This window comes from Pan paniscus, chromosome 18, assembly GCF_029289425.2.
Source record: "Pan paniscus chromosome 18, NHGRI_mPanPan1-v2.0_pri, whole genome shotgun sequence".
Classification (NCBI taxonomy): Eukaryota; Metazoa; Chordata; class Mammalia; order Primates; family Hominidae; genus Pan; species Pan paniscus.
Genome location: NC_073267.2, coordinates 30,428,552 through 30,448,926, shown reverse-complemented (window position 1 = coordinate 30,448,926; position 20,375 = coordinate 30,428,552). Strand labels below are relative to the sequence as shown.

The 20,375-nt window shown below is 51.9% G+C and overlaps 1 protein-coding gene across 2 annotated transcripts; it reads right to left on the bottom strand.

The window, feature by feature from the left end:
- On the bottom strand, nucleotides 1–19,649 carry QPRT (quinolinate phosphoribosyltransferase). Of its 2 annotated transcripts, XM_008961601.5 has the most exons (4): nucleotides 19,466–19,642; nucleotides 3,484–4,019; nucleotides 1,572–1,703; nucleotides 1–1,500 (listed from the first exon to the last, which is right to left on the bottom strand). In XM_008961601.5, exons 1-4 carry the CDS (start codon nucleotides 19,476–19,478, stop codon nucleotides 1,282–1,284), a joined length of 900 nt encoding a protein of 299 aa, XP_008959849.5. In that variant the 5' UTR covers nucleotides 19,479–19,642; the 3' UTR covers nucleotides 1–1,281. The 2 variants fall into 2 exon arrangements, with proteins under 2 accessions (XP_008959849.5, XP_024781579.1); XM_024925811.4 differs by lacking the exon at nucleotides 3,484–4,019 and having other exon boundaries at nucleotides 19,466–19,649.
- Nucleotides 19,650–20,375: the final 726 nt, after the last annotated feature.

The window sequence follows — 20,375 nt, the reverse complement described above, 5'->3', positions numbered from 1 at the left end:
TTAAAGAAGGAAGAGGTTTATTCGGCCAGGAGCATCGGCAGATTTGCATCTTAATAGCTGAGATCCCTGAAAAAGAAATTCTTGGCCTTTTTAAAGGCTTACAACTATAAGGGGTCCACGTGAAAGGGTCGTGATATCTCAAGCAAGCATGGGGAACGTGACTGGGGGCCACATGCATCAGCTAACAGAGCAGAAAGTTTTGCAATGCTTTTTCATACAATGTCTGGAATTTACAGATAACACAAGTAGTTTAGGTCAGGGGTTGATATTATTATTATTGTTACTTTTTTTTTTAACTACCAGAGCCGGGTGGTGACGCCAAGGTCTTCTGGCTATTTATCTTACTTCTGTTTTGTTTTCTAACTTTTTGCTTTCTCTCTTTCCTCCTGTCTTGTAAACTAGGCAAGGTGGGGGGAGGAGGGCAGCAGGAGTAGTAGTGGTCTCCTTCTTACTGTGGGACTGGCCCCTTTTGTTTAGGGTATCACCAAAGGCAGTGTCCAGGCCAGCCCAGTGTCTCTGCCCAGCGAACCTCCATCTGCTCTGCACTCAGAGCCAGGCCATGCTGGTGTTTGGTATAGGTTGGGTGCATGAAGGATGAAGGTTTTGGCCTGTCTGGGGCTTTTGCCTGCCTTTCTTCCTTTCTTTCCATCCTTCCTTTCCCTCCCTCCCTCCCTCCCTCCCTCTTTCTCTCTTTCTTTCCTTTGTTTCTTCTTTGGAGACAGAGTCTCGCTCTATCACCCAGGCTGGAGTGCAGTGGCACCATCAGCTCACTGCAACTTCCACTTCCTGGGTTCAAGCGATTCTCCTGCCTCAGCCTCCTAAGTAGCTGGGATTACAAGCGCGTGCCACCACACCCAGCTAATTCTTCTATTTTTGGTAGAGATGGGGTTTCACCATGTTGGCCAGGCTGGTCTCGAACTCCTGACCTCAAGTGATCTTTCCGCCTCAGCCTCCCAAAGTGCTGGGATTATAGGCGTGAGCCATCGTGCCCAGCTGTCCCAGGTAACTTCTGACATTTGCTGACTGCTCACTATGTGCTCATTATCACCGCAGAACCCCATGTGGTTGATCCTTTATTAGACCCATTTTACAGATTAGGAAACTGAGATGAGCAGAGGTGAAGTCAGCCCTGACAGGTCACAGGAGCAGCAGGTGGCAGAGCCAGAGTTGGGCTCAAGCTACTGCCAAGTGTGCCCCATTGGCCACTGACCCTAAAGATGTGTGACCTGGAGGGTCCTGAGGAGCCACGTTAACCCATGGCTGGTGTCATCCTCTTCCGGTTTAGGACCAGTGGATTTTGGGTACTGGAGCTGCCTCTTTGGCAAACAGCTTGAGGGAGAAATCAAGGGCTGGGGCCGCCTGGGTCAGCATCCCCATGGAGATGACGTCTATGTGCGGCCCGCAGAACTGGGGGAGGTTGTCCAGGGTGATGCCCCCACTGGCTTCCACAGCCACACTCGGGAACTGGGCCTTCAGCACGGTGGCCGTGGGGTGCAGCTCCTGCGGGACACAAGCCAAGGGGAGGTAAGAGCCCACCACAGACCCCTCCCCAGAGGCAGAGCCCACCTTACCTCTGGCTTGAAGTTGTCCAGCAGGACAAGGTCGGCACCCGCCTCAGCTGCCTGCACGGCCTCCTGCAGGCTGCTGCATTCCACTTCCACCTTCAGAGCGAAGTCAGCCGCCTGTCGGGCCGCCCGCACTGCCTGCCGGGCAGCCGGGAGGACAAGGGTGAGGACTGGGCCCAGCACTTGGCACTGGGGCGCAGGGAGCCGGGAAGGCGAGGGTGACGATAGGGCCCAGCACTGCAGCTGGGGCGCGGGGAGCCGGGACTGACATTTGAAAAGCTTCAGGTGGACCATGAGCTTGGGGTTAATAAGGAAACCACACATTGGGGTTGTTTTGTTTTGTTTTGTTTTGTTTTGTTTTTGAGACAGGGTCTCAACCTGTCGCCCAGGCTGGAGTGCAGTGGTGCAATGATAGCTCACTGCAGCCTCTACCTCCTGGGATCAAGTGATTCTCCCACCTCAGTCTCCCGAGTAGCTGGGACTACAGGTGCGTGCCACCACGCCCAGCTAATTTTTGTATTTTTAGTAGAGACGAGGTTTCACCATGGTGGCCAGGGTGGTCTCTAACTCATGACGTCGTGATCCGCCCACCTCAGCCTCCCAAAGTGCTGGGATTACAGGTGTGAGCCACCGCACCTGGCTACTGTTTTGTTTTTGAGTCAGGGTCTCGCTCTGTCGCCCAGGCTGGAGTTCAGTGCAGTCATAGTTCACTGCAGCCTCCACCTCCTGGGATCAAGTGATCCTCCCACCTCAGCCTCCCAAGTGGCTGGGATTACAGGGGCTTGCCCACAAGCATGGCTAATTTTTTAATTTTTTGTAGAGACAGAATCTTGCTATATGGCCCAGGCTGGTCTCAAACTCCTGGACTTAAGTAATCCCCCCACCTGGGCCTCCCAAAGTGCTGGGATTACAGGTATGAGCCACTGAGCCAGGATGTTTTATTGTAGGTTAAAATGACCACTTTTGTGGGTCAAAAAGTAGATGAATATCAGCAATATTTGGCATTTGGACCTGAGCTCAATTTGACTCAGGATATTAAAATTAGAAGGGGTCTTTAAGGACATTTCACAGATGGGAAATAAGGTGCAGAGGACTAGAGAGATGGGCTCAAGGCTGTGGTGCCAGTGACACTGGCTTCCCCTGTGTTGTCCTTTGCTCTTGAACATCACACCACGCAGCAGCAGAACAAAGATAAAGAACCAATTCCAAAACCAGGCGTGCTGGCTTATGCCTATAATCCCAGCACTTTGGGTGGCCAAGGTGGGAGGATCACTTGAGTCCAGAAGTTTGAAACCAGCCTGGGCAACATAGTGAGACCCCATCTCAAAAAAAAAAAAAAAAAGGCAGCTGGGCGCAGTGGCTCACTCCTGTAATCCCAGCACTTTGGGAGGCTAAGGTGGGTGGATCAACTGAGGTCAGGAGTTTGAGACCAGTCTGGCCAACATGGTGAAACCCTGTCTCTACTAAAAAATACAAAAATTAGCCTGGCATGGTGGCTGGCACCTGTAATCCCAGCTACTCGGGAGGCGGAGGTAGGAGAATTGCTTGAACCCAGGAGGCAGAGGTTCCAGTGAGCCGAGATTGCATCACTTCACTCCAGCCTGGGTGAAAGAGTGAGACTCCATCTCAAAAAAAAAAGCAAACATTAGCCAGTGGGGTGGAGCATGCCTGTATATCTAGCTACTGGAGAGACTGAGGCCCCATCTCCAGAAAAAGAAAAGCAGGCCCAGCTCCCCTTTAGCTTAGCTGGATGAGCTCAACTGAGCCCAGCTCAGATTGAGGAGCTGAGGTGGGAAGAGTCTTGTGTTGCTGACTCCAGGCCATGGCTGTTCACCGGGTCATGGCTGGAGGCTCTGGAGAGGGGAGGGGAGGGGTGTGCTGAGGGTGGGGTTGGACCAGGGACAGGAAGGACCAGCACCTTCTCCACGCCACCGGCGGCCACCACGTGGTTATCCTTCACCATCACCAGCCCTCCCAGGTCGTAGCGGTGCGAGGCGGCCCCGCCCACCAGGAGCCCATACTTCTCCACCAGCCGGAAGCCTGGCGTGGTCTTCCTCGTGCCTGCCACGTGCCCAGTCCAGCCGGCCCCCCTGGCGGCCTCCACTGCAGCGGCGGCAGCACTGGCAATGCCACTGCAGCGAGCCAGCGTGTTGAGGGCCACCCGTTCCCCCAGCAGCAGGCGGTGGGCAGGGCCCCGGACCTCGGCCACTCTGGCCACCGGCACCAGCTTCGATCCCTCGGGGAGGAACCAGGAGACTTGGCAGTTGAGTTGGGTAAATATGGCATCGAAGAAAGGCTGCCCTGCCAGTACCCCAGGGGATTTGGCCCACAGCGCCGCCTGCGAGGGGCCTGCCCCGCTGACCAAGGCTGCGTAGTTGAGCCCTGGGCAGTCCTCTCGGAGCCAGCTGTCCACCAGGGCTGCCAGGGTGACGGGCGGCAGCAGCAGCGCCAGGCCTGGGGGGAAAGAGAGAACAGCTGTTGAGTTTGGCTGCCTCTCCTGCTGTCAGGGGTCACTGTCAAAATATTTAACAACCAGTGAAACTGGGAACTGGCCCATCAGCCTCAAGATCTAGGGGTCCCAGGGGAGGGACTGCGGTGAGGAAGGGGGGCGTGGGGGGAAGGGAGGTTGTGGGGGCGAGGGTGGGGGAGTGCTGTGGGCTGGATGAGATCACTGGGCACCTAGTTAAATTTAAACTTCTGGGCCGGGCGCGGTGGCTCACGCCTGTAATCCCAGTACTTTGGGAGGCCGAGGCGGGCGGATCACGAGGTCAGGAGATCGAGACCATTCTGGCTAATATAGTGAAACCCCGTCTCTACTAAAAATACGAAAAAATTAGCCAGGCTTGGTGGCGGGCGCCTGTAGTCCCAGCTACTCCAGAGGCTGAGGCAGGAGAATGGCGTGAACCTGGGAGGTGGAGCTTGCAGTGAGCCGAGATCAGGCCACTGCACTCCAGCCGGGGTGACAGAGTAAGACTCCGTCTCAAAAAAAAAAAAATTAAACTTCTGACCGGGTGCGGTGGCTCACGACTGTAATCCCAAACACTTTGGGAGGCTGGGGCAGGCAGATCACTTGAGGTCAGGAGTTCGAGGCCAGCCTGGCCAACATGGTCTCTACTAAAAATACAAAAATTAGCCAGGCTTGGGGGTGGACACCTGCAATCCCATCACAGTTTGTTTATCCAATACTCACCAGTTGCAGCTTTCAAATTCACTTAAAAAAAAAAATCAGTCTGGCCAGGCGCAGTGGCTCACGCCTGTAATCCCAGCACTTTGGGAGGCCAAGGCGGGAGGATCACCTGAGGTCAGGAGTTTGAGACCAGCCTAGCCAAAATGGTAAAACCCTGCTGTCTCTACTAAAAATACAAAAATTAGCCGGGCGTGGTGGCAGGCGCCTGCAATCCCAGCTACTCGGGAGGCTGAGGCAAGAGAATTGCTTGAACCTGGGAAGCAGAGGTTGCAGTGAGCCGAGGTCACGCCACTGCACTCCAGCCTGGGTGACAGAGCAAGACTCCACCTAAAAAAATAGTAATAAAAATAAAAAATAAATAAAATGAGGATGATGGGGCTGGGTACAGTGGCTCATGCTTGTAATCCCAGCACTTTGGGAGGCTGAGGCAGGTAGATCACCTGAGGTCAGGAGTTCAAGACCAGCCTGGCCAACATGGCGAAACCCCGAAAAAAATGAGCCAAGTATAGTGGCGCAGGCCTGTAATCCTAGCCACTCGGGAGGCTGAAGCAGGAGAATCGCTTGAACCCAGGAGGCAGAGGTTGAAGTGAGCTGAGATCGTGCCACTGCACTCCAGCCTGGGTGACAGAGCAAGACTCCATCTCAAAACAAAAAAAAAGGATGATGGGGAGGTGGGGAAGGTTAATGGGTACAAAAAAAATAGAAAGAATGAATAAGACCTACTATTTGCTAGCACAACAGGGTGACTACAGTCAATAATAACTGTACATTTCGAAATAACTAAAAGAATGCAATTGGATTGTAACAGAAAGGATAAATGCTTGAGGGGATGGACACCCCATTCTCTATGATGTAATTTTTTTTTTTTTGAGACAGAATCTCACTCTTGTTGCCCAGGCTGGAGTGCAATGGAGTGATCTCGGCTCGCTTCAACCTCCGCCTTCCGGATTCAAGCGATTCGCCTGCCTCAGCCTCCCGAGTGGCTGGGGTTACAGGCGCCTGCCACCATACCCGGCTAAATTTTGTATTTTTAGTATAGACGGGGTTTCACCATGTTGGCCAGGCTGGTCTGGAACTCCTGACCTCGTGATTCGCCCGCCTCCGCCTCCCAAAGTGCTGGGATTACAGGCGTGAGCCACTGCGCCCAGCCTAACATGATTTATTTATTTATTTTTTTTTTTGAGACGGAGTCTCGCTCTGTCGCCACTGTGGAGCCTGCAGTGGCCTGGCGACTGCAGAGGCGCGATCTCGGCTTCAGCCACCGCACCTGGCCCATGATGTGATTATTATGCATTGCATGCCTTTATCAATGTGCACCCCATAAATATATACACCTACTATATACCCACACTTTTTTTTTTTTTTTTTTGAGACAGTCTCGCTCTGTTGCAGTGGCGCGATCTCGGCTCACGGCAAGCTCCGCCTCCCGGGTTCACGCCATTCTCCTGCCCCAGCCTCCCGAGTAGCTGGGACTACAGGCGCCCACCACCACGCCTGGCTAATTTTTTTGTGTTTTTAGTAGAGACGGGGTTTCACCGTGTTAGCCGGGATGGTCTCGATCTCCTGACTTCGTGATCCGCCCGCCTCGGCCTCCCAAAGTGCTGGGATTACAGGCGTGAGCCACCGCGCCCGGCCAGTACCCACACTTAAAAAATAAATAAATAAATAAGGATAGTGGGCATGGTGAAGGCCCCTCGCGCGGTAGGCATAGCCCGTGATGGGCCCTGCATGGCTGCGGGCAGAGGCAAACCCAGGCGCGGTGCAACATCGCCATCTATCGGCAGGTAGAAGACCTGCAGCCTAATGGACCCCCGCCATCCCTGGAGTTGGCTTCCCCTTGAGGGGAACACAGAGCCAGCGAGGGTGTTTGATTTAGCGCGCACACACGTGCACGCACACGCACAGGCACGCGCACACAGCACACTTCTGTTCCAAGTGGAAGTGAAGGCCAGACATCCTGGCTTGCTCCGCTCTCCAAAGAGGGCCCTCTCTTGTCTACTTCCCCAAAGCCAAGCTGCTGAGTCTCCACTCACTCACCCCACCTCCCCTCCGAGCCACAAGCCTCCTTGACTGCACCCGGCTCTCCTTTGCCACATTCTCTCCCACATCTGCCCCAGATGGCTCCTGTCCCTCCACTAAGAGCTAGCTATACTGAGGCTGGGCACTGTCTCTGTTGGTCACATCCAGCTACGGAAAAGGCCTGGGAGCAAAAGGCAGGGAGGAGAGCCTAATCCCCCACTCCCACTCCATTCAAACTAGGTGCAGTGCAGTGGCGCGATCATGGCTCACTGCAGCCTCAACTGCCCAGGCTTAAGCAATCCTCTCGCCTTAGCTTCCCAAGGAACTGGGACTACAGGCGCACACCAACCATGCCCGGCTAATTTTTGTATATTTTTTGTTGTAGAGATGGGGGTCTCACTATATTCCCCAGCCTGGTCTTGAACTCCCAGGCTTAAGCAATCCTCGCACCTCAGCCTCTCAAAGTCCTGGGATTACAGGAGTGAGCCACTGTGCCCACCCTGATTTTTTTTTTTTTTTTTTTGATACAGAGCTTCACTCTTTTGCCCAGGCTGGAGTGAAGTGGCCTGATGTCGCCTCACTGCAACCTCCGTCCCGCGGGTTCCAGGGATTCTTCTGCCTCAGCCTCCCAAGTAGCTGGGATTACAGGCGCCCGCCACCACGCCCAGCTAATTTTTGTATTTTTAGTAGAGACAGGGTTTTGCCATTTTGGCCAGGCTGGTCTCAAACTCCTGACCTTGGGTGATCTGCCCGCCTGGGCCTCCCAAAGTGCTGGGATTACAGGCGTGAGCCACTGCGCCTGGTCAGCCTGATGTTTTTCTTTTTTTTTCAGGCTGATTTTTTAAAAAATGGATTTGAATTCTGCAACTGGTGAGTATTGGGTAAACAACCTGTGATGCAGGCTGGGCACCATGGCTCACGCCGTAATTCCAGCACTTTGGGAGGCCAAGGTGGGCAGATCACGAGGTCAGGAGTTCAAGACCAGCCTGGCCAACATGGTGAAATCCCATCTCTACGAAAAAATACAAAAACTAGCCGGGCGTGGTGGCATGTGCCTGTAATCCCAGCTACTTGGGAGGCTGAGGCAGGATAATCACTTGAACCAGGGAGGCGGAGTTTGCAGTGAGCTGAGGTCATGCCACTGCACTCCAGCCTGGACCACAGACTGAGAATCCATCTCAAAAAAAGAAGAAACCAACTACTGATACACACAACAATAGGGACCTGTCTCAAATGTATCAGTCTAACTAAAAGGAGCCAGATCCAAAAGGCCGTATGATCCCATTCCCGCAGCATCCTGGGAAAGGCAAAACTATAGGCACAGAGCAAATCAGCATTGCCTGGGGAGTGGGAGGAGTTGACCACCGAGATCTGGCGAGGTTGCAAAGAAAAAGGAACACTTATACACTGTTGGAGGGAGTGTAAATTAGTTAAACCATCGTGGAGGACAGTGCAGCAATTTCTCAAAGACCAAAAACCAGAAATACCATTCCACCCAGCAATCCCATTACTGGGTATATACCCAAAGGAATGTAAACCATTCTGTTATAAAGACACATCACAGCACTATTCACCATAGGAAAGACATGATTCAACCTAAATGCCCATCAATGCTAGACTGGACAAAGAAAGTGTGGTACACATACACCGTGGAATACTATGCAGCCATAAAAAAGAATGAGATTACGTTCTTTGCAGGGACATGGATGGAGCTGGAGGCCACTATCCTTAGCAAACAAACGCAGGAACAGAAAACCAAATACCGCATGTTCTCACTTATAAGTGGGAGCTAAATGATGAGAACACATGGACACATAGAGGGGAATAACACATACTGGAGCCTATTGGAGGGCAGAAGTTTGGAGGAGGGCAAGTGTAGCAAGACGAGCTGCAGACAAAACCTCTCAGACACCGAGATAGTGAAGGGAGTGGCTTTAATCAGCTGGGAGCATTGGCAGGCTAGCGTCTTAAAATCCGAGCTCTTCAGGTGCTCAACTTCTGTCCTTTTTAAGGGCTCACAACTCTAAGGGGGTCCGCGTGAGAGGGTCGTGATTGATTGAGCAAGCCAGGGGGTACGTGACAGGGGCTGCGAGCACCGGTGGTCAGAGTGAAACAGAACCTAACGGGAGGTTTCACAATGTCCTTCCATACAATGTCTGGAATCTATAGATAACAACAGTTGCTAGGTCAGGGGTCGAATTTTAACTACCAGGCTTAGGTCAGGCACGCCCAGGCCTGATTTCGGGTCTGGTTCCTTGGTTTCCGGTCTGGTTCCTAGGCACCAGGCTACCTGCCTTTAGTTTCGCTTCTCTTTCCTTTTCTGAGTATGAAACAATATGAGAGGGTCTCTCTCTTCCCTCAAGAGGATCAGGAAAAATAACTAATGGGTACTAAACTTAATACCTGGGTGACTAAATAATGTGTACAACCCCCATGACACAAGTTTACCTATATAATAAACCTGCACATGTACCCCTGAACTTAAGATAAAAGTTAAGGCCGGGCATGGTGGCTCATGCCTGTAATCCCAGCACTTTGGGAGGCCAAGGTGGGTTGATCACCTGAGGTCAGGAGTTCAAGACCAGCCTGTCCAACATGGCAAAACCTCATCTCTACTAAAAACACAAAAATTAACCAGCTGTGGTGGCAGGCGCCTGTAATCCCAGCTACTTGGGAGGCTGAGGCAGGAGAATCTCTTGAACCCAGGAGGCAGAGGTTGCAGTGAGCTGAGATTGCGCCATTGCAATCCATCCTGGGTGACAGAGCGCAATTCGGTCTCAAAAAAAAAGTTAAATTTAAAAACAAACAAAAGGCTGGGCACGGTGGCTCACGCCTGTAATCCCAGCACTTTGGGAGGCTGAGGCAGGCGAATCACCTGAGATCAGGAGTTTGAGACCAGCCTGACCAATATTATGAAACCCTGTCTCTCCTAAAAATACAAAAATTAGCCGGGCATGGTGGTGTGCGCCTGTAGTCCCAGCTACTCGGGAGGCTGAGGCAGGAGAATCGCTTGAACCCAGGAGGCAGAGGTTGCAGTGAGTCAATATCGCGCCATTGCACTCCAGCCTGGGCAACAAGAGCGAAACTCAGTCTCAAAAAAAAAAAAAAAGAATAAAAACAAACAAAAAATTAGCCTGAGGTCAGGAGTTCAAGACCAGCCTGTCCAACATGGCAAAACCCTGTCCCTACTAAAAACACAAAACTTAGCTGGGTGTGGTGGCATGCGCCTGTAATCCCAGCTTCTTGGGAGGCTGAGGCACGAGAATTGCTTGAACCTAGGAGGCAGAGTTTGCAGTGAGCCGAGATAGCACCACTGTACTCCAGCCTGGGCGACAGAGTGAGACTCTGTCTTAAATAAATTAATAAACAAACAAATAAATAAAGTAACTTTGATGGGCTCACTCAGAGGTTCTGTCTATAGCCAAACCTCACTCAGGTTCCCTCAGCTCTTTTCCAGTTAGGCCTTGGACTTCCGTGTTCACCTCTGCATCGTCCAATTTTAGCAAGAATCCTGCTAAGTCAGCTTAGCCAGTCCCTCATCCTCCACATCTGATTGCCCCCGATCCCTGATGGGGGTCCTCATCCTCCACTCTCCCCCAGGCGCTGTCTGACCACCTTGGCCTGCCCTCAGCAAGAATCCCTTTAGGTTGGTCTTGTCAGAATACCCCCAACCCCCAGTGCTTTCTCATGGTAATGTCCCATCCACTGCCCCCAACTCTGCTCGTTGGCTATAACCCCCATGGTGTAGAGTTCAGCCCAGTTCTGATCTAAGGTCACTCTTCCCCTACAGCAATAGTCTGGAATGCAATATGTTTTTGCTATTTTAACGACTGTCTAGTTCTGGTTTTCTTTGATCACTCTCCTGCTGAAAACTGACCTTTCATGGTTTCAGCTCCAGTTCTCTTGACTTTTTTCTTTCTTTCTTTTTGAGACAGAGTGGAATGCAGTGGTGCAATCATGGCTCACTGCAGCCTTGAACTCCCGGGCTCATGTGGTCCTCTCACCTCAGCCTCCTGAGTAGCTGCTCCACCATGCCAAGGTAATTTTTTTTTTTTTTTAATAGAGACAGGGTCTCAAACTCCTGGCCTTTTAAACATTTTTTTCTTTTTCTTTTTTTTGAGACAGAGTCTCACTTTGTTGCCCAGGCTGGAGTGCAGTGGCATGCAATGGAAAAGGGATGGAGCCCCGAGCTTTGGCAATAAAAGTAGACTCACTGCAGCCTCCGCCTCCTGAGTTCTCCTGCCTCAGCCTCCTGAGTAGCTGGGATTACAGGCATGTGCCACCATGCCTGGCCAATTTTTGTATTTTAGTACATTTCTGTATTTTATAACAGCACGAGGAGGTCATTATTGTCATCCCTGTCACAGATTAGGAACCTAAGGCCCCTGAGGGTTGTCTCCGGTCCACAATCACTTAGTGACAAGTGGCAGAGCCAGGGCTGGACCTCAGGTGTGCGGCCCCAGAGCCTGGGCTCTGATTCACTGTGCTACGCAACCTCTCTGATGGGATAAGTATCCTAGCTCACATACTATGAAGCTAACCAATATAAAATTGCCAATATTTGGCCGTTTTGACCAATAAAAGCAGCAAATTTATATGGTTCAGTATGCGAAGCACTTGGATATAGCAGAAAACTCAATGGCCAGACACAGTCTTTGCCCATCGAGAGGAAACAGCCGTAGACTGTGATGATGGGGGAAGAACAGGAAGCACAGAGGGACCAGGATCTAACCTCCGGGCGTGTCTGTGAGGCCCCTGCTGAGGAAGTGATGTTTAAGGGAAGACCTGCAAGAGGAACAAGAGCTGAAGGGGGAGATTGGGGATGAGGATAAGGGAAGGGGCTTCCAGGCCAAGGCATAGTCCTGCAACAGCATAGGCTAAAGCCTGACAAGTAAGAGAAAGAGCTGCCCACGCTGTTGCCTCCATGCCTAGCAATTATTAACACCCCACACAGTGCAGGTGCTCAATGAGGATGTGTCAGAGAATCAGTGAAAAATGGAAAGAAGTTGCCAGGTGTGGAGGCTCATGTCTGTTAATCCCAGCACTCTGGGAAGCCAGGGTGGGAGGAAGACAAGGCCAGGAGTTGGAGGCTGGGCACGGTGGCTCAAGCCTATAATCCCAGAACTTTGGGAGGCCGAGGCAAGTGGACCACTTGAAGTCAGGAGTTCAAGACTAGCCTGGCCAAGATGGTGAAACCCCGTCTCTACTAAAAATAAAAGAAATAAAAAAAAATTAAAAAAATAAAAAGCCGAGCGCCTGTAATCCCAGCTACTCGGGAGGCTGAGGCAGAGAATTGCTTGAACTTGGGAGGCGGAGGTTGCAGTGAGCCAAGATTGTGCCACCGCACTCCAGCCTGGGCGACAGAGCAAGACTGCGTCTCAAAAACAAAAAACAAAAGACTTTATGTTTGAAAGCCCTTAGGAACACTGTCTAGCACAGGGTAGGCGTGCTCGCGAAGAAAAGAAGCGTTTCTCAAGTGTGGTGGACTCATGGAATAAATGACTAGGTGTCTCTGAGGACCGGTGAGTGATGTTTGCCAGGCAGAGGTGTGGGGTGGGGCTGACATTTGGGGCTGAGAAAACTGATCTGTTCACCTGCAGACAGTGTCGGGGTGGGGGCAGTGTGGGATTCACAGGTGACATGGTGGGAGGGGAGGCCACAGGGAGAAAGAACTAAACTATTTAGCTGAGGAATTTGGCCAGATCACAGAAGCCATCAAAAAATTTCATTTTATTGGCCGGACACAGTGGCTCACACCTGTAATTCCAGCACTTTGGGAGGCCGAGGTGGGCCAATCACCTGAGGTCAGGAGTTCGAGTCCAGCCTGACCAACATGGTGAAACCCCGTCTCTACTAAAAATACAAAATTAGCCGGGCATGGTGGCACATGCCTGTAATCCCAACTACTCAGGAGGCTGAGGCAGGAGAATCGGTTGAACCTGGGAGGTGGAGGTTGCCGTGAGCTGAGATCCCACCATTGTATTCCAGCCTAGGCAACAAGAGCGAAACTCCGTCTCAAAAAAAATTTTCTTTTCATTTTATTTCATTATTTTTAAGTAGAGATGGGGGGTCTCGCTATGTTGCCCAGGCTGGTCTTGAACTCCTGGGCTCAAGCAGTCCTCCCACCTCGGCCTCCCAAAGTGCTGGGATTACAAGTGTGATCCACCATGCCTGACCCATCACAGAATTTTAAAAGAGGGAGTGATATGATTATGGTTTTGCTCCAGAAGGGTCACTTCAGCCACCAACTGGAGACAGATTGGGAGGCAAAAGAAGGCTGAGGTAGTCTTGGCCAGACAAAAAGTAGGCTGGGCGCGGTGGCTGTCACCTGTAATCCCAGTGCTATGGGAGGCCAAGGCAGGAGGGCCACTTGAGACCTGGGCAACATAGTGGGACCCTGCCTCCACAAATAATTTTTTTTTGTTTGAGACGGAGTCTCACTCTCGCCTGGGCTGGAGTGCAATGGTGCGATCTCAACTCACTGCAACCTCTGCCTCCCGGGTTCAAGTGATTCTCCCGCCTCAGCCTCCCGAGTAGCTGGGATTACAGGCATGCACCATCATCCCTGGCTAATTTTTGTATTTTTGTAGAGATGGGGTTTCACCATGTTGGTCAGGCTGGTTCTTGAACTCTTGACCTCAGGTGATCCACCTGCCTCGGCCTTCCAAAGTGCTGGGATTACAGGTGTGAGCCACTGCGCCCGGCCAACAAATAATTAATTTGAAAAAATATTTTCAAAAAAACCAAAAGAGATGGAGCCCTGAACTTTGACAGTAGCTCTGGGGTAGATTTGAGGGCTATTTCCAAAAGGGGATCTACCAGAATTAGCAGCTAAAGAGATGTGGGAGCCTTGGGCCTCCGGCCTGGGTAGCTGAGAGCTGGCAGAAGGAGTCATTCCAGGAGAAGAGCAGGCAGGGTGGAGGTGGGACAGCAGGAGGGGGCGGTGACCCCACTGAGTGCCATGGCGTGCCAGCCATGGCGTGCCAGCCGCGGGCACCCCTGTTCCCCTTTGTGCTCTCATCTGGAGCTCACCACAGGGATTCTTCCCATTTCACAAGAACAGAAGCTGAATCCCAAAGTGTTTCCTGAATCGTGGCTTGGTGAAACAGCTTAGCTTCTGCAGAGCTCGAGAGAAAGAACGGATTTGGTTTTGCAAAGGTTAAGGCTGAGGCGGCAGCAGGAGATGTGGATGGCGGTGCCCAGAGGGTGGTAGGGAATGGCTCTGGAGTTCCGAAGAGATGCTGCCGTGGCCAGGCGCGGTGGCTCACGCCTGTAATCCCAGCGCTTTGGGAGGCCGAGGCGGGAGGATCACGAGGTCAGGAGATCAAGACCATCCTGGTGAAAACGGTGAAACCCCGTCTCTACTAAAAATACAAAAATTGAACTCCGGGGCCAACATAGCAAAACCCCGTCTCTACTAAAAATACAAAAATTAGCCAGGCGTGGTGCTGGGCGCCTGTGATCCCAGCTACTCAGGAGGCTGAGGCAGGAGAATCGCTTGAACCTGGGAGGCAGAGGTTGCAGTGAGCCGAGATAGTGCCATTGCTCTCCAGCCTGGGCAACAAGAGCAAAACTCCGTCTCAAAAAACAAAAGAAAAAAAGAAAAAGTTAGCTGGGCATGGGGGTGCACGCCTGTAGTCCCAGCTACTCGCCAGCTACTCGGGAGGCTGCGGCTTGAGTCCAGGAGTTGGAGGCTGCAGTGACCTGTGATTGCACCACTGCACTCCAGCCTGGGTGACAGAGCAAGCCACGGTCTCTAAAATAAAATAATAAGATAAAGAACCCACAGGGCATGTCCAACAAAAAGAGAAGCATCATCAGGAGTGGGTACCTGGGAAGGAGAAGAGGGTTTTGGGAGGTGAGCAGAAGTAAATAGAAGGAAGACTGAGGATGGGGCTCTGCACTTAGCAACTGTGAGGCCTGTGCCAGAGCGGTTTTTGTGCTGTGTGTCGGGGGCAGAAGCCACATTGTCATGCTCGAGGAGCGCACGGGAGGCAGGGAAGTGGGGGTGTTGGTGTGAACCACTCCTTTCAAGAGAAGTGGACACAGTGGGGCCTCTGCCTGGGCTGCACACCAGAATCACAGGGAGCTTTTCAAACTTTCAGATGCTCAGGCCCATTCCAACCCAGTGAACCAGAATCTCTGGGGGTAGTTTCCAGGGATCCAGGTTGGGGAAGAGCCAGCCCCCACCCTGCTCTGTGACTCAGATGCACATGAGGATCAAGAATCAATGCTCGGCCAGGGGCGGTGGCTCATGCCTGTAATCCCAACACTTTGGGAGGCCGAGGCAGAAGGATCGCTTGAGGCCAGGAGTTTGAGACCAGCCTGGGCAGCATAGTGAGAACCCATCTCTACAAAAACAATTTTAAAAATTAGCTGGGCATGGTGACACATGCCTGTAGTCCTAGCTATTCAGAAGGCTGAAGTGGGAGGATCCCTTGAGTCCAGGAGTTGGAGGCTGCAGTGAGCTATGATGGAGCTACTGCACTCTGGCCTAGGCAACAGGGTGAGACCCTGCCTCAGGGAAAAAAAAAAAAAGAACCAATGCTCTCATAAGACCACATATTGGCCGGGCGCGGTGGTCACACCTGTAATCCCAGCACTTTGGGAGGCCAAGGTGGGCCTAAGATCACCTTAGGTCAGGAGTTCGAGACCAGCCTGGACAACATGGTGAAGCTCTGTCTCTACTAAAAAAATACAAAATTTATCCATGTGTGGTGGTGCACGCCTGTAATCCCAGCTACTCGGGAGACTGGGGTGAGAGAATCCCTTGAATCTGGGAGGCGGAGGTTGCAGTGAGCCGAGGTTGCGCCACTGCACTCCAGCCTGGGCAACAGAGTGAGATTCCATCTCAAAAAAAAAAAAAAAAAGAATCAGTCAGGTGTGGTGGCTCATACCTGTAATCCCAGCACTTTGGGGCATTTGAGACCAGCCTGCGCAATATAGTGAGACCCCTATCTCTAAATTAAACATTTTTTAATCGAAAAAATAAAGTTTCAAAGACTCTTAAAACATACTAACCAATCACAAAGTGTAGATTTTACTTAGATCCTAATTCAAACAAACCAAAAGCAAATTAGGCTATTTATGAAACCACTGGAATCTGGACATTGAATGTTTGATAACACCAAGGAAATTTTTAAAGTTTAGTTTTGACAATAGTATTGTGATTGTAGTGAAAAGAAAAGTCTTTATCTTTTAAGAAAAAAACATGATGAGGCTGGGCGCAGTGACTTGCGCCTGTAATCCCAGCACTTTGGGAGGCCAAGGTGGGTGGATCACCTGAGGTGAGGAGTTCAAGACCAGCCTGGCCAGCACGGCAAAACCCATCTCTACTAAAAAAAAAAAATGCAAAAAAATTAGCTGGGCATGGTGGTGGGCACCTGTATCCCCAGCTACTTGGGAGAGTGAGGCAGGAGAATCACTTGAACCTGGGAGGCAGAGGTTGCAGTGAGCCAAGATCACACCATTATACTCCAGTTTGGGCAACAAGAGCGAAACTCCATCTCAAAAAAGAAAGAAAGAAAACATGCTGAGATGTTCACATATGAAAAGATTTGAGCCAGGCACGGTGGCTCATGCCTGTAATCCCAACACTTTGGGAGGCTGAGGTTGGAGGATCACTTGAGGCTGGGAGTTTGAGACCAGCCTGGGCAACACAGCAAGACCCCATCTCTAAAAAAAAAAAATTTTATTTTAATTAGCCAGGTGTGGTGGCACACGCCTGCAGTCCCAGCTACTCCACAGGCTGAGGCAGGAGGACCACTTGAGCCCAGAAGTTGGAGGCTACAAACAGTGAGCTATGATTATGTTACTGCACACCAACCAGCCTGGGTGACAGAACAAGACCCCGTCTAAAAAACAAAAGAGGCCGGGTGCGGTGGCTCACACCTGTAATCCCAGCACTTTGGGAGGCCGAGGAGGCAGATCACAAGGTCAAGAGATCGAGACCATCCTGGCCAACATGGTGAAACCCTGTCTCTACTAAAACTACAAAATTAGCTGGACATGGCAGCAAGTGCCTGAAGCACGTGTAGTCCCAGCTACTCATGAGGCTGAGGCAAGATAATCACTTGAACCTGGGAGGTGAAGTTTGCAGTGAGCCGAGATCCTGCTACTGCACTCCAGCCTGGTGACAGAGTCAGACTCCATCTCGAAAAAAAAAAAAAAAAGAATCTGGATCTGCTAGCCTGGCCAACATGGTGACACCCCATCTCTACTAAAAATACAAAAATTAGCCGGGCATGGTGGTTTATGCCTGTAGTCCCAGCTACTCGTGAGGCTGAGGCAGGAGAATCGCTTGAACCCGGGAGGCGGAGGTTGCAGCGAGCCAAGATCATGCCACTGCACTCCAGCCTGGACAACAGGGCGAGACTCTGTCTCAAAAAAAAAAAAAAAAAAAAAAAGAATCTGGATCTGATGAAAATTATGGATCTCCTTCCCAGAAAAATGCGTAACCGTGTTCTCACAAAGACACACAATTTCACCTGCAAATCCTGGGGTTCATGAACTCCCCCAGAGCCCATCCATGATCCCTCAGTAAAGAATCCTGGCTCTGAAGGAATCAGGTCGAGACCCCTTGACATCTGCTAAGGTATTTAATCCTCATTACAACCCCGTGAGACCAGTGCCACCAACTCCATTGTCCAGATGTGGAAGCGGGCTTCTACAGGTTACAAAACTTGCCAGGGTTTCCACTGCTGCTGAGTGGCAGTCAGGATTCACATCCAGGTCGGCGTTGTTTCAAAAGAGAAAGACACAATGGAGATTGAAAGGTGTTTGGCGTGGCATCCTGCATGGGACCCCCGAGAGCTGGTTCCACAGTGGAGCCAGAGGGACCGGGTGTATGGGGCCAGCAGGCACCTCGAACATGGAGGAGGGTCTAAGCACCTGTGCCTCCCATCCTCTGTCCTCCCCACAACCTTCTGAGCAGGGAACTATTTTTTTTCCTTTTTTTTTGAGATGGAGTCTCGCTCTGTCGCCCAGGCTGGAGTGCCGAGGCCTGGTCTCAGCTCACTGCAACCTCCACCACTGGGGTTCAAGCAATTCTTCTGCCTCAGCCTCCCATGTAGCTGGGATTACAGGTGCGCACCACCACACTCGGCTAATTTTTGTACTTTTAGTAGAGACGGGGTTTCACCATGTTGGTTGGCCAGGCTGGTCTCAAACACCTGACCTCAAGTGCTCCACCCACCTCAGCCTCCCAAAGTGCTGGGATTACAGGCGTGAGCCACCGTGGCGGGCCAGAGCAGGGAACTATTATTGTCATTTTACAGATGGAAGAAAACGGGACTCTGAGAAGCCAGGACCCACCCATGGTCACACAGCCCCATCCCTGGTGGAGCCTTCTGAGCATAGAGCATGGACCCCTGGGTTTGTGCTGGTGGAAGGGTTTACGGGGCGCCAGTTTAGTCAGCCACCCCTGTATAGGACACCTATGGAACACCATAGGGGGCCTTTGAGGAGAATCACCTCCTTATTGCCATTGTGTCCCCAGGCCAGTGAACATGACCTGCTCTGCGGCTTTACACAGAATGCTCTGGACTGAAACACTTCCTTGAAGCATTGGAATGTGACCAGACATCCTGGCTCCTTGTAAAACCCACTCCCACCAGCTGCAGCCCAATAAGTTAAAGATTATCTTAGTTGGCCGGGCACGGTGGCTAACACCTGTAATCCCAGCACTTTGGGAGGCAGAGACGGGCGGATCACGAGGTTGGGAAATGAGACCATCCTGGCTAACATGGTGAAACCCCGTCTCTACTAAAAATACAAAAAATTAGCCAGGCGTGGCGGCGGGCGCCTGTAGTCCCAGCTACTCGGGAGGCTGAGGCAGGAGAATGGCATGAACCCGGGAGGCGGAGCTTGCAGTGAGCTGAGATCACGCCACTGCACTCCAGCCTGGGAGAAAGCGAGACTCCGTCTCAAAAAAAAAAAAAAAAAAAGATTATCTTAGTAGTTAGACATATGCTTTGAGCTTAAAGGAAATTCACATAAACCACCACGGCTATACATCTTTCAAATGACGCACACACCCCCACCTTCACCGTTTCACCCCGTACCATCTGCTTCTTAGATCAAAAGATTGTACTCAATAAATTATCAGGCAACCAGGGCTCTGCAGCCTTCACTTTAGCAACTGGCCCCCTGGGCCTGCTTTAAATCTTAACTTGTCTTTTCTCATTCCTTTGTTGCCACCGGACTTCATGGTTGGGGGTTGGGACTGATCACCCCAACAGTTTGCATACAGCTCCCTCCAGGCAGGGAATCACGGGACTCAAGCCCCCTCCCCCACCCAGCTGCAGAAGGGACAGGACTTTGTCTCTGCTTCTCCCGAGCTACCAGCGAGAGCAGAAGTCCATGCTGCTCCCCCAACCAGCCTCCCACTTCCGGCCCCCACTGCCCCCAGGAGACGCCACCTCCTCCAGGCCACCCTGCCCTTTTCTAGGGCTTAAGCCCCTTCCTTCCCCAGAGCTCCTTGGGGATTCAACACAGGAGAAAGAAGAGTGAGAAGGGGCCTCTGGGGGTTGAGCAAGGCTGCAGGGACATGGGGTAGGTAAGGGAGTCGATGGCGGGACCAGAGGAGAGATGACTCCAGAGGAGGCAACAAGGGGCTGAGACAAGCCAGGGTGGGGGCAGGGGTAGGCAGTGGGGGGATGGGTGCAGGGACATGGCAGAGAGAGTGTCCCTTTACCTTCAGCGTCCATGGTGACTTGCAGCTGTCTGGGCTGGTGTGTTGGCTGCTCAGGACCAAGGCTCCCAGAGGCCCCAGGCTGGGGGTGGGACTGTGGAGGGAGGGAGGGCCCATCAAGCTGTCAGCCAGCCCTTCCCAGGCTCCCCAAGCCTCCCTCCTGTCCTCTGCCAGGCCTGCAGATTCCTCAGCAGGCCCTGAAAGTCAGAGGAGGGGCTCTGATGGGGAACTCAGAAGCCCTGCCCCAGCCAGTGAAGGAGCCCGAGGCCCTGTTCTCACCCAACACCCAGCCCTCCTGGCCCTAACCCAGAGTCCAAGGCTGTGAATGTAAGCATGTGCTCCCTGGTGAGGGCAGGCAGGCATTTTGGATGGTGTGCTGGGAAAATCATGGGCCCTGGACCTGGGTTCAAATCCTAACTCCATCCTTTTTGATCTCAAGTACCTTTTTACCTTTTTCTGTGCCTCAGTTTCCTTAGCTTTAAAATGGCATAACAGGGCCGGGCACAGGAGCTCACGCCTGTAATCCCAGCACTTTGGGAGGCAGAGGCGGGTTGATCACCTGAGGTCAGGAGTTTGAGACCAGCCTGGCCAACATGGCGAAACCCCATCTCTACTAAAAATACAAAAATTAGCCGGGCATGGTGGCGGCCGCCTGTAATCCCAGCTGCTCAGGAGGCTGAGGCATGAGACTCACTTGAACCCCGGAGGTGGAGGTTGCAGTGAGTCGAGATCATGCCACTGCACTCCAGCCTGGGTGACAGAGTGAGACTCTGTCTCAAGATAAATAAATAAATTTATTAATTAATTTAAAAAACGGCATAACAGGCCGGATGCAGTGGTTCACGACTGTAATCCCAGCACTTTGGGAGGCTGAGGCAGGCAGATCACGAGGTCAGGAGATCGAGACCATCCC

Coding starts and splice junctions, on each gene's coding strand:
- QPRT (XM_008961601.5), bottom strand. Junction 1,704..3,483: donor CCGCCGGTGGCGTGGAGAAG/GTGCTGGTCCTT, acceptor GCTGCCCGGCAG/GCAGTGCGGGCGGCCCGACA. Junction 1,501..1,571: donor TGGACAACTTCAAGCCAGAG/GTAAGGTGGGCT, acceptor TGTGTCCCGCAG/GAGCTGCACCCCACGGCCAC.